Genomic DNA, 14,020 nt, shown 5'->3' on the forward strand with positions numbered 1-14,020 from the left:
GTAGCCCTGCCTTCAGTGGGACTGGTAGGGGCTGAGGACACACAGAGCTCTGTGCATGTACTGCTCCATCCCCCTCTCCTCTTTTTGAAAGGGCACATTCTGTAAGAATATCGGTTTCTAGCATCGACAAGTCCCCACAAGTGGCTTCTTTGGACAACGTGAGCTGCAGAGTCAGAAATTTTAACTCGAGACAGCACGGTTACAGCTTTTTCTCGCTTCCTGCGGGGGACACGGGCCGGAGCGAGGGAGGTGTCACAGGCCACGGCTGTGGGAGCTGCTGCTCGGCCAACTCGCAGTTCCCTGGTGATTCACAAACAAACACACACGCCACTGTAGAAGGAAACGGTGGCTCAGATGTGAAACCACAGAGGTAACTAACTGGCCGAGCTTCACAACGAAGGTCTCACAAAGCAGCTGCTTATTAACGGCCCCCATTTCCACCAGCCAAATCACAAATGGACTTTTAGGTTCGACAGGCACGTTTAAAGACAAAATTATTCTCAATTACCAAATTTTGAACATAAATATAAGGTATCAGCTGCTGTCCAAATTCTGATCTCCCCTCAGCCCTCTCAATGCTGAATAAACCCAGTTCTCCCTGCCCCTCCTAACATTTGATTTGTTGCAGCCCCTGACCATCTTGGTATACTGGACTCACTCCCACATGTCAATGTCTTCCTTGCATTAGCGTACTACTGGAAAAAAGCCCTTTCCAAAACTGGCAGGAATACTCCAGCTGAAGGATCATGACTACCGAATGATGGAGAATCAACCTACTGGCTACAGTCTTGCATATCCAAGAGTGATGAAGAATTCTCCAAGAATGATGGAGAACCTCAACCTACTGGCTACTCCCTTGCAGCCCAATATGCTGTTGACTGCCTTTGCCACACCACCACTGCCATCCACCAGGTACCCTTCAGACTTTTTCTCCAGAGCTACTTTCTAGCCTGTCAGGGTGCATGCCAGGTGCTGGGCTTTGCACTTGCCTTTAGTGACCTTCACAGGGCTCCCATCAGCCCAGGAATCAGTCAAGCACAGCAGCTCCTTCGAACAGATTTGATTCATGCCAAATAAGACCCTTAAAGACAGCACGATCTGGAGGAAAGTGCATATCATAAATTACTCCCAAAAGGCAGAATGGGTAACACCACACCGGACTCAGCTCCCTCTGCCCTCTAAGCTTCCAGCACTGACCCAACAGGATTTGCACCTTCGGGCACCATGTTCCTCCACATCCCCGCTGAGAACCTGCCCCGTGCACCCTCTGCTTCCTGCAGTCACTGGAGGGGTGTAGCACACCCCTACACTATTTTAGGTGCTCAGACTTGCCCATGCAGGTGACATGGCATACCACTGGTGTACGACAGAGAGAAGACAGCAGCCCACTATCTTGCAGCAGCAGAGTTAAGATAGTCCAGAACACAGACTGACACAGAAATAATCATATATTCTTGTGACAAACTGTTAGAATGTCCTCATAATTTTGGAAAACAGGTAATGCTACAGAAGGCAGAAAGCACCCCAGAAGCCTTCATTCAGCTGTGTAACATACCTGGGAGGGCTGACTCCAATCCCAGTCTGGCTCCACTCTGCCCAACGCTTGCAGCTCACTTCCCTCCTCCTGCTTTGCCTGCACTTGAGGAGGCTCTTGCCTCCTTTGGGGCTTCTCCCAGGTTTGCTTTTGAACCTTCACGTGCAAAGAACTTAAAACTGGTAGGAAGCTGAGACCAGCTGGAGGAATGGGGGTAAGGAAGGTAGGACACTGCATTTTCCTCAAATATCTCCACAGTAGGACTGCACCCTCATGTTTTAATTTTTTTTTTTTTTTGCGTGTGTGCCCCCTCCTCACATCTATTTTAAACAGGAATTCTTTACTGGACAATTCCAGTGCAACAATGTGCAGCAGTAACCACCATACCTCCAGCTGCTGTCCTTACCTGATACACACACAGTCTGCTCCAGTTTTTAAACGATTAGCCTTGGGAGCATCCCGAAATAACTCCTTCCCCAAACACATTTATCGTCATGGTTGCTCTCTCTGCTTTATACATTATAACAACGATGCTTTATGCATTAGGCAATGACTCTTGCAGTTTTACTTCCCCCTTGCTCCTCTTTTGCCCTTCCCTGCCAGTTTTGACTTTCTGGTAATAGGTGAGAACAACAATCGGTGCTCCCAGCTCTGTGGAAGAGGCAGTTCTTGCCACACTATATTCCAAAACCATCTAAAAATCACTAGTAGATGTTGAAACTGAACAGCTCCTAACACAGAGGACCCACAGAACCAGAACCTACTCCATACTGTACTTGCCCTTCACCTCCCTAATGCTAGATGTTGATCCACATTAACCGTTCACTACTGATGCCAGGATGCTGACCAGAAGGGTTACTGGCTTACAGAGATGTCCCAAAACAGCAGTGGGTTAACACACTGTAATGTATTAAATTTTTAGACTCCTGCAACTCAGTAACATTCAGAAGCCAATTATACCTACTGCAGAAGACAGGCATCAGGAAAGTGATGAATGATTATTTAGGAAACTTGTTCTTTTGGGAAAGCTCAAGTATATTGTTTCTTTTGCTTAAGGAAAGGTTAACTCAGACAAATAGATTTTGATGTATCACCTCAGTCAATATCCCATCTTGGACTCCAATTGTTCCAATTTGTTATAGCTTGATGTAGAAGTCTTTAATCACTTGGACAACATGTGAACTCCTTATAAAAATGATTTGTGGCTTTATAGCATTGCATTCACTTTAACAATACACAGTTAGGATATTTCTTTTTTGGTAGAGCTCTTTTTAACTGTGAGGTCTGTGACCCATAGCTACTTAATACATTTTTTACTATTAAAGCCAAGGGACTAATCATAGCACTACATATATATATACTATATATGATAATTTTCTTTTTTACAGGTCACAAAAAACGGATAAAGATTTTTAAGATATAAACCAAAGAGTCTTCAGGAGAGCTATTAGCAGAAAAAAATAAGCAAATTTTTTCAAGGAAGTTGACCAAATTCAGTGAGACACCATCCTATTTTCTTTTATAAACATCTATCTCTCAAGTATCAGCAGGTAAAACTCTTCATGTTATTACGCACGCATTTCCCTCTCAGCTGAGAGAGACTTTGCCCCGATTGCTACATTAAAAGTTGACTTCAGTGCTGTTTAATAATGCCTCACATAAATCAAAGTGTTCCAAAAATGACCCAAAACAGGTAATGCCACAGATATTTAACATGAAACATCTCTTCACACGGGATGTCAGGAAGGCTCATGAGGCCACTGCACTGCAACGGTGCTCACTATCCTGGATTCTTCTGGAGTAATTCCCTCCAGGCAGGTATAGGGATGTAGGCATGAAGCAGCCGGTCTAAGGTTCCTTCTCACTGATGCCATGCCCAGAGGCTGGAGGAGAGAGGCAGCCACAGCGCTGCGCTGCCATTGCAAGACCCCAAGGTGCCACAGCCTGGGTATACCAGGAACAGATGGAGAAGAAAACAAGAAAAACCTTCTGAGAGCCGAGGCTTGCAGCCTCATAAGTCTGGCATCAAGGCACAAGGCAATGTGGGGACTAAACCACTAATTCTCAAGGTGGAGTACTATAAATTGCCAACAAGTTTGATTTCCAGAAAGTCGCTATTGCAGCATTTAAAAATGCCAGTGTAGGTTACAACCTTCTATGTCTGTGCACTTTGGAAACTCGGGGCAAGTTTATCAGAGCCTATAGAACTGCAGTCAAATCAGGAGATCAATTTTGCTTCACTGTACTGCATTAACATTTGCCAAAACAAAAAAAAAAAAAAAAAAGTGCAAAGTTTTCACCGTAGATTTATTTCTGCCAAAATGCACACTGTATGAGCCAACAGAGTTAAACCACGGTTAAAAGGGGATTACAATAAAAAAAACAACAAACAAATCTGGTATCAAAAGCTCACAGCAGCCAAACAATGTTTTTGATAGGAAAGATAAGAATCCTTATAAGGCTAATTAACTAACCCACCTCTCTGTCCTGGAAAGGCTCTGCAAACAGATTCACAGCCTCTCCAGGCTCTCTGCAAGTGATATCTGCAGGACAAAAATTATATCCCGGAATATTTGAAGGGTCCTGCAACACTAAGGGGGCTGTTTTTTACAGTGCAGGAATTCATGGCTTGTCCAACGTTAATCTATCAGACAATACTGCTGCTTTTTATAACTTTTTGGGAATTGTCCTTCGTATGATGTGGGGGTTTTGTTTCTAAGTCTTGATGCAAATAGCTTCCTAGGTATTTGTACAGACCACCATCTGTATGGGACCAGAGCATCCGACTGCAGAAATCTACTGCTGTCGGTTCAGCAAAAGCTAGGGCCCTGGGGTACCTTAATATTTTCTTAATATTTTTCTTCCTAACAGAGAATTAAAAAATCCTCATCTTTGTAGCGTAATGCTGTTACCAAAGCAAAATTCTCTGCAATTGTGCGCTGAATATTAATGCTAAAAAGGATTATCACCTATCTGATCAGTGAAGAAAATAGATTAAATACCTACTGACTGAGTGAAATTAGTTTATCCCCAGAACAGTCTAAATTGTTGTGCCTGTAGATGCTGCTGGCCACCAGAGGTACCCCAGGCAACTGACTGGGCACACAAGCACAGTACTGATACATACGTACGTCCAAAGAAACTACCAGGAGTAGTTTTAGCCATTACAAAGGTTTGGTTTAATCTAAAATTTTTATATGCTACTCTGTGAATAGTGACTCCACCTTCCACTCCCAGCTCTGCTTGATGGCACGTGTCACAGACCTCCTTCAAATATCTGGCAGGTCCCAATCCCCTGCCTCAGCTCAGAAAGCCTGCCTAGTCTCAAATCCCTGAGGAGGGAGGGAGAGAGGGAAGGAGGAAAGTCCATCTCCCCTGCCTCTCCCAGGATAAGGTGGCTCATTTTTAACAATTAGTACATGAAGTAAAAATAAAGCAACTTCCCCCCCTGGAGAAGACCCCACGGCCTATGACAGCCAGAAGGCAGTTCTCTGAACGGCAGCGCTAGCTCTAAAATCCTGCCGGAGCAGTGAAAGGATTTACACGGAGGAGCAAGGTTTGTCCCAAGTTGAACCATAACCGTGGCGTATCAGCACACGCAGGCAGACCTCAAACAAGCACAGACAAAGCCACGCTGTGACCGTCTGGTGCAACCCTACAGCCTCTTTCTTCAAAAATTATCCATGAAAGACTGGAGTGTTTGGAATAAGAAAGAATTCCCAGACTTCAGCGTCCCTCCTCATCTTAAATGCTTCATCAGATAGATAGGCTTTTTTTTTTTTTTTTTTTAATATCGGATTAGCTACCTTCTGATACTTTCTTCTGAATTTAAATGAGCACAAAGCATCAGAAATCAACCACACTTGGTATTCCTCCCTTTGCTCTAATCAGTTTGACAGGATCTCCCCTATATTAAAATTTTAGCCTACATAATTCTCTTGCATGCAAAGGGTTATTAAACACTTTAATAAATCCTGTTAAGTTCATTTATTTTTTGGAAGATGATAACCTTGGAATAGACTTCTACGAAACTGGAAAAACTGCCAAGGAAGTACTGCCAAGATAACTATGTAACTAGGTTAAACCTGGATTATTATTTCTGTTATTTACATTAAGGAGTATCACTATAATATCTTTTAAAAATTGATTTTATATCTAACAGTAAGCTATGCTTAATTCTCAGTTTGCTAAATATGACAAAGAGTTTTAAGAAAACTCACATTAAACTCGAGACACAACATTTCACATTTAAACAAGCCTGCACATGAATATTTTTCTCCCTATAAAATCAAAGCTGCACATTTTACTCTGCCACTCTCTTGATTTGGTTATTGATCAAGTGAAAAGTAACAGCACAGCACTGGATAAGGCTAGCAGTCCCAAGGTAAGACTGACATTCCTGGGCAGAAATGGAATTTTCTTGTTGCCTTGATTTGCCCAACTACACCTGGAATATACAAAAGTGTTCCAACTTTCTCATATAGCCTTCATTCATGAAAGGCTCTGTTTTAGGGGCTCAGATTAATGGAGAGCAGAATTGAAAATAACCTACTGTCTTGAAAGGCATGAGTCTGTGTCACTAAATGAATTAAATGATGAGCTCTGGGAATTATAGCTGTCTTCAACCATCTTGTTTCACACCTATAAAAACTGCGGACTAGCTGGTGTCCCCCAAGTCTAGCAGTGCAAGAAAGAGAAAAAGCCATTAACAGGTGGTTATAAAAACCCCACGTCACTACACACGGGAGCAGGAAACTCTATCTTGGTTTTGCAGCAGCAGGATCAACCGGTTTCCCCTGTCGGGCACACGATGGATCTGTGCCATTGCATCCCAAACTCTAGGATGCTCTTGAACCAGTCTTAGGTGGTTGTAAACCAGAGGAACTTGAGGACCACTCTGCTCTGTTGGCAGAGCTGACCTACCTTGTGTAGTGTCACGCACAGAGCTAGGACATACAGGCAGGACAAGGAAGAACAAGTTCTGTCTTCATTGTGTCACGCCACCGCGCTGCAGTGTGTCTGGTGACAGTAAGCCCTCTTAACACTCATGGGATTGCTGACCCTTTGATGAGCCCAAGAGACATTCACATGCACACAAACACGCACACACGCACACAGAACAAGTGTGTCCTTTGTTTTTTTGTTTGCTTTTTTTTTTTGTTTTACTTACAGTGCTATTTAGCTGCAGTAATTTTGAGACAAGCAACCCCATCATTTCACCCCGTGTGCTCTCTGAGAGTAAGTCTTTCTGGACAGAGATTTGAGCAGCTGCTGCTCAGCAGAGAATAAAATTCAGAGTGCTGGAGGGGGGAGGGGAGAGGGGGCAACAAACAACATTTGTTTAAAATCTGGCAGGAGCATCCTAATTAGATGAATTATTGGATGGATCATCAGGACTGCTCCCCAAAGTGCCATAGGACAGAAGAGCCCTTAGAGGACACATTGATTTAAGACTGCAAAAATGATCCCAAAGAGCACCATCACTGAATGCAGAGCACTAAAGGCTCGCTTGTCTCAAAAATCACACTTCCCACACAGCGCCGTTGCTCACTTGCCATGTATATAAAGGTTGTAACAGTTAATCATTTAGACAGGGATAAATATTTATTCAGGGACTACCTTAACGTTGAACGTTATTTCCTCCATGACGTAAACTCGTTCAGGAAATGCTTTAGCCACCTCCTCCACACTGTTAAAATACTGCACTGGCTCCTTAATATCTCGGTCTTGTTCCAGCAGCTTAAACTGCCCTGAAAACAGATGATAAACAGAAGAGTTGTAAGATATTTATATTGGACAACTGTCACTGTGGCAACTGCTGGCTCAACTTCTTCACCATTTCGCTCGGTCAATTTTTCCGGTTATTAGCAGCCAAACAAGAAGACGAAGAGATTGCAGTGAGTCTCCCAAACCTGCTGTGAGAGACACCCAGCTTCACCAGGTCGGAACGAAAAGAACGTGTGGGAGCTGATGTTAAATTAAAAAAGATCCTTTTACCACGTGCTCTCTAGAAATAGTAAGTAACTCTGGAGGCATTTGTGTTTGTGTACTTAATTTGGTCTAACAGTAGCTGTACAGATAGCATTTGTTGGCCCTTAATATTAAAAGCTTTACAGGAAGAAAACACAGCCATTACTATAAAACTCCAAAACAATAAACTTAAGGGGTTTGTTTCTGTTTTTAGCATCATCAAAGAGATATTAAAAAATGCTGGGCTAAACCCCTTTTACCCCCAGGCTTCCCTCGGAGCAGAATGGCACCTAACTTTCCATAAACTAAGCCCTTTGAGAACTTTAGGTAACATAAGAAACCAAACCATACACATTTAAAAACCTTTTGAAGGTGGTGGCCTCTAGAAGAGCATCAGAAAGAAGTTTTTCTTGCTGACTTTACCTCCCCCCAGCACAAAAACCTTGGCTATTTTCTAAGTTTTGTAAAAGGCAAGAACTAAATCCGGGGCAAACCTGCCAGGGACTGCCAGGCACATCAATCACCTCTGCGCACTGCAAACACGAAGTTTAAAGGCTTTCTTTTATAAATACAGAGACAACGAAAGCTTAGACAGACACATTTGCTGTTTGTATGACTTAAACTTAAAATCAGTGGAGCGATCTTCCCAAATTTAGAAACATTAACTACTACTAAGGTAAATGCTGACCTCAGCAAGAGAATAGCACAGCGAGACTCGATGTAAGAAACAACTCAAGAAAATGAGTAAAAGGCTGCATAAAATCAATGGTTAGTGCATCTCCTGTAAATCATATTTTAAAATTAGCAATGCATGAAGCCACTGGATTATTGTTTCCAAACAATGCTCAGCTTCATTAAAATTCATCCAATACATCAGGATGTCAGCCTCCTACAGAAATATTTTCTCACTCCTTCAGCATTTTTGTGCACAACACCCTGCTGCCCCTCTACATCCCATTAGACTTGAGACTTTTGTGACACGTTTGGAGAATTCGCCCACACTAAACTATTTCAGGCCACCTCCCAGCAAAGGAAGAAACAAACGCAAGCTCAGCAAGTCCTGCCGCCCCATGAGAATGACCTGTCCCACCATCCTGCCAGGTGCTTGCACACACGTGTACATGCACACCAAGAGGGGTGTGAGACCGAGAGGCTCAGCTTCTCCACCCAACCCCAGCACCCTGCTGATGGAGGCACACTCTTCTGGCCGGTATGCTCGAGTGGTTGTAAGCCTAAATATCAACTTACAAGACAGAAGATGTCCCTTTATTGCCTTCCACATATGTTGTCTTTCTAAACTGATCACAGTAACTTTGAAGTATAATCATCAGGGTAACTAAAGATGCCGGTACTTCCCACCACAAGACCATGTTTTTGCAACTGTTTAATAAACTCCACCACACTTAAAAATCAGTTCCCTTGGAGCTTTTCCTAACACTTTGTCTGTTTCAGTATGCACTCTTATTTGAAGTTCAGCCAAGGCAATTCAAGTGCTTCAAGGACCAACACTAGGGTAGAAGCAGCAGGACCTTTGGTCTGACCTGGAGAAGCCATTCCTGTGGTATACTAGGTCAGACCAGAGGTCTGTCTCGTGCAGGATTCTGCCTTAGACAGGAGTCAGCAACAGCTGTATAAGGAGGACTTCAAGCACAACTAGCAATACCCCTCAGAGTCTCCTCCACTCCTCTAAGAGGAACTCAAGGATGCCCAGAGCAGGGAAGAGGTATCTTTGGGCTTAGTATCTCTAAAGGTCATCTTCCCTGTAAATTTGTTTAAATGCTTACTGAAGGTATCTAAAAATTTCATTGTAGGCATATCCTCTATCTTGAAAAATTCTGGAAACATCTTCTTCAACATTTGGAAAACCCCTTCATGCGCTCAATAGAAATGTGCCAGCGTCCAGAAGCTGAATTCCTCAACCTGTCTGTTCCAAGCCCCTTTCCATGCAAAGCCACAGAGGGGCCAGGCAGCCGGCACCTCTGGACAATAAGCAAGGAGGTGCTCAGTTAGACAAAGCTGGAAAGCATGTTCTGACTGAAGCCTGAGTTGCAGATAAGGAAAGATGAAGAGAGAAGCACTGTGTTTTTTAATCCCAAATCCACCATATAGATCATTTAAGTCCAGGTATCAGGATTTCCCTGTCAGCCACCAAGAGGAAGATGCGTCCCCCAGCTCCACAGGTCCTTCCCCCTGCAGGGACCCCACTTCCCTGCAAAGGACATTCAGGTGTGTGTGGGAACTGAGTGAAGTCAGACCTCCTCCTACATAGAGACAGGACGTGCCAGGACACCAGGCAGCAGCAGGGACTATGAGTTGCACCAGGGAGCACCTGATAGCACAGAAAAACTACTACTCTAGAGCACAGAGCCAATGACCGCATTTCACAGAGTCAATAAGGGCAAGATGTTCTTAAATTTTACAGAAGTTCTCACACAGTGTTTATTCTCCATGGGCTGATCTGAAGCTGTTGGTCTCTCCTGCTTACTTCTGAATTGTTCCGCAGGGAGTATTGCTGTCCTCTTCAAGTACTGACACAGCCACCTGTATGCAACCCTAATTAATTAATTTGGGATCCAAAGGTCTGATTTGTTCCCTGAAGAAAAATCCAAAACCACAGCAACCTCAGACAAATCCAAATCCAAAATCCAGTGAGATTACTTCCGATTTAACAGTCCCTCCTTACGTACAGAACAGAGTTGAACACAATACTGCATGAAAGCTACACAGTTTTTCTAAACTCTGAGATACTGCAGTGATAAAATTTGGCTAGTTCAGAAAGAAATTGAGAACTCTCACTTCAGAGCAGGAATTGAGCTGGGCACAGTAACAAGGCATGAATTCACACGAGCAAGGAAGGAAAAAAATATACTGAATAACAATACTTTATATGAACAATATTCATCCAGCACTTTGAATTAGGTGGTGGTCCTTAATTCTAGGTTCTTGTTACTCTATTTGGAAGCATAATAATATTATATTACTATGACTGTCAGGTATTTAACAGCAGACAGCCTGGCGGCAAGAAAAGGCCAGTTACCCATTGCAACCCAAACTTCCATGAAGAAGTTCCAAATTCCTCAGCACAGAACAAATGCTTCAGGCTCTGTGCAACTGGTAGCAGGGTCTGCTATCTATTGTAGACTTACACATGCTTCTGAAAAGAAAAAAAAAATTAAAAAAAAAATCAGCTGGAGAGCTTTGCTTTGGTACAAAGAGATGCTCAGAACCGTCTACGTCGCTATCTGTGCCATCCTCCCCTTTCCTTCAGCTGAGCCGCGCAAACACAAAGCCGTCTGTGCCTCCACTGCTAACAAGCAGCAGTTCACGAGGAGGTTGACTACAGAGGAGTACACACAGATCCCAAAGCATATAATAGAAGGGCAGCATTAATCTCCCCCTGTTACGAAATCCAGAAGTATGCTGCGCATGGAAGCCGTCAGGGCTGGATGTTAAAAACACCTCTTCTTTGGAAAAGATGGTTTACAACTTGAGGTTTTCTATAGACAGTTTTTCAAAAAATTATTTCCTCATTGAAAAAGGCAGACTTTTTTTATTGGGAGGAGAGAAAGAAGGGCTGAAGAGGGGCCTGCAATACACATTTGAGCCAGATGTCAAGTAACTAACTAACGGGGAGGAAGGAGACAATTTCTTATTATGTTTCTCCCTGGTCTCTACTCAAGTTGCCATAAAAAAAGACAGCATGGCTGAAATACAAGTTAAATGGACATAAGTCTGGCTTGACTGCAAGCTAAAGTGGAATTTTATTACACTTTGCAAGAGGCAAGATTTCATCGAGAGACTTTACAAAACTGACAGTAAGCTTAAACAAATCACAAGGCAATTTGACTGTGTGTTAATTAGGAATTTCACGGAAAAAAAAAAAGTAAAGAAAATCTACAGATAAAACTATACTTTTATAGAAGTACCCCCATTCCTCTCTTACTAGCAGGAAAAGAATAATGAAATGTTTCTCTAGTAAATCAGCGCAGGTTCAGAAAGATCAAAGATTTGTAACACCTACACGGTCCACCGAGCAGGTGTGGTTACTCCTTCCCAGCCAAATGCAAGGGAGTAACGAATGACTACTGCAAGCCTTATATCTCTTTATCTTTCAGCCTGGCCTCTGGCAGGCACAGTATTGGAACAGTTTCATTCTAGTATATATTATCTCTGCAGATTATGAATTCTTATTTCCCTGTGAAAGTACTTACAGCAAAGACAGTAAATCCACTACTGCTGGAAATGAGTCCGGAAAGATAAAAAGGCAGGGAAAGACCTAAACCAGGGCTTATCCTCCAGTTTATGGAGGCATTTATTAAAACCCAGTAGGAGCAGGAAGATCAGCCCATCTTCCTTCTTGCCAGAAGCTGGCCCTGCAACGTCTGTGAGCAGGGTCATTAACCAGCCCTTTCTCTCCCAGCCTTTGGGTTGCTTCTGCTCCTTCCACCGCTCAGGTTCTTGCAGGCTTATGTACTTTTACAATTCTAACCCACCTTATCCAGGTTATTTCTGTAATATAAGATTCCCTGCTTTTCACAGTGACTTGGAACCCCTCACCTCCAAGTAATCCAGTCATTTCCAAGATTTCAGAATGTTTCCAAGACAAAAACACTCATTTTATACTGTGCCTAGACCAAGGGAGTCCTTATCTATAGCAAGGGTTCACAGATTGAACGAGCAGTCTCATTTTCATGGATATAAAAGGACGAGAGCATGTATATGTCGATATAACAAAAAGAAAAAAGTAATTCTGTTAAAAAAAAAAAAAGTAGCTGCATGTCATCAGTAGGAAACACGGAAGGTCACCAAAACATCTGCTCAATTGCGTTAGCTGTTAAATGTTTCTCCAAGGAGGCAGGAGTTGTATTGTCTTTCAGCAGCTTTGATTATTTAGTAAGTCTCACATCTCTCTATGTGAGACTCTGCAAAGCCCGGCGCGTCTCAAGAATGCGCAGACGGCACAGCAGGGTAGCAAGAGTACTGCAGAGGTTTATGTTTCATATTATTTGTTGACTGCTGACTACATTTCAGTATTTCAAAGAACAGCGGAGCTGAGTCAAGAAGAAAAGGCTCTTTACCTGCCAGAATATCATCATTTTGGAAAAAGATAATTTTTGTCTGCATTTTGCAGCATTCCTGTGCATCCATCTGATAGGAAATAACCCATGTTTTCCTCTCCAAAAAGATGATCCGTGATATAACTGGGCAAGTTGAAGAGCATAAGCCTAAAGCATAAATAAGACATAATAACAAAGGGCACAGAGAGGTGGCTTGCTAGGTATTAGGAAGAATGCCACTGCATGAATTGGAAAGCACAATTCAGCATGCCCGGTTCCAAGACAGACCTGTGTAGTCCTCAGCTGACAGTGCACAACTGTCCTCAAGGCCTGATGCAGAAATAAATTTGTCTCAGTGGGGGATGATGGAAGAAAATCTCAGTTTATGGTCTCACTTGTCACCCTGTCAGCTAGATCGTACCACAGAGCTATTTTCATCCCTACCTAGTCCTTAGACAAGGCAAACTAAAGACTCTAAAAGAATAGATTAAGACAGAGTCGTAAAATTCCAGCCTACATCTAATTTAAAAAAAAAAATAAATCTTTATTTTATTTAAATTGACATTTGCCAATATGTCTGTGCATAAAACCTGCATGTGGCATTTTGTTGTTGCAAGAAGCGTTGTCATGGCAGCGGCTGTACCTGCCTAGACCTGAAAAAAGGAAGAACAAAAAACACTCCATCACAGCTTTGATACAGCTGTGGTGTGACTAACTGGAACCAAGGTGTAAAGTCAATATTGCAGCTCTTTTGTGGGCATGTCACTAAGTAAATGTGAAAAGGTTTGACAGACATGCAGAAGTAACAATGAGTGGGAAATAAATGCCTTGCTTCACTTTTGTCATCTTCCAGCTGACTTGAAACCTAGTTCAGAGTTCTTCAGAGGACGGAAGAGGACCCACATGCTCAGGTCCTCTGGAGCAGCAGAGTTGGTGGGTCCCCACTGCAGAGGTGACAGTGCAGGGAGAAAAGACTCATCACAGAGAGAAAATGCAAGCATAAAGGGAATTACAGAAAACTGTTTTAGAAGCATAGAATTGTAGAATTGTTCAGGTTGGAAAAGACCCTTGAGATCATCGAGTCCAACCATCAACCCTACTCTACAAAGTTCTCCCCTACACCATATCCCCCAGCACTGCATCTAAACAACTCCCAAACACATCCAGGGATGGTGACTCAACCCCCTCCCTGGGCAGCCTATTCCAATGCCCGACCACTCTTTCTCTGAAGAATTGTTTCCTAATGTCTAGTCTAAACCTACCCTTTTGCAGCTTGAAGCCATTCCCTCTTGTTCTATCGCTAACTACCTGTGAGAAGAGACCAGCACCAACCTCTCTACAATGTTCTTTCAAGTAGTTGGAGAGAGAGAGTTGTAGAGAGTTTTCTACAGCGGGAGCAGACAGCAGTCCACAAATGAATGACTGGGGAACAGGCTCACAGCCCTACTGCCCAAGCAGG

General features: G+C 43.1%; 1 protein-coding gene across 1 annotated transcript in view; it reads right to left on the reverse strand.

Moving 5' to 3' along the window:
* The window catches only part of GAREM1 (GRB2 associated regulator of MAPK1 subtype 1), a 107,522-nt gene that overhangs the window by 18,027 nt on the left and 75,475 nt on the right, over nucleotides 1–14,020 (reverse strand). Inside the window, exon 3 of the mRNA XM_014936895.1 lies at nucleotides 7,154–7,284. Within this exon, the coding sequence (XP_014792381.1) occupies nucleotides 7,154–7,284 (131 nt within the window). The remainder of the gene's footprint in view (nucleotides 1–7,153; nucleotides 7,285–14,020) is intronic.

This window comes from Calidris pugnax, unplaced genomic scaffold (assembly GCF_001431845.1).
Source record: "Calidris pugnax isolate Ruff unplaced genomic scaffold, ASM143184v1 scaffold51, whole genome shotgun sequence".
In the NCBI taxonomy this organism is placed as follows: Eukaryota; Metazoa; Chordata; class Aves; order Charadriiformes; family Scolopacidae; genus Calidris; species Calidris pugnax.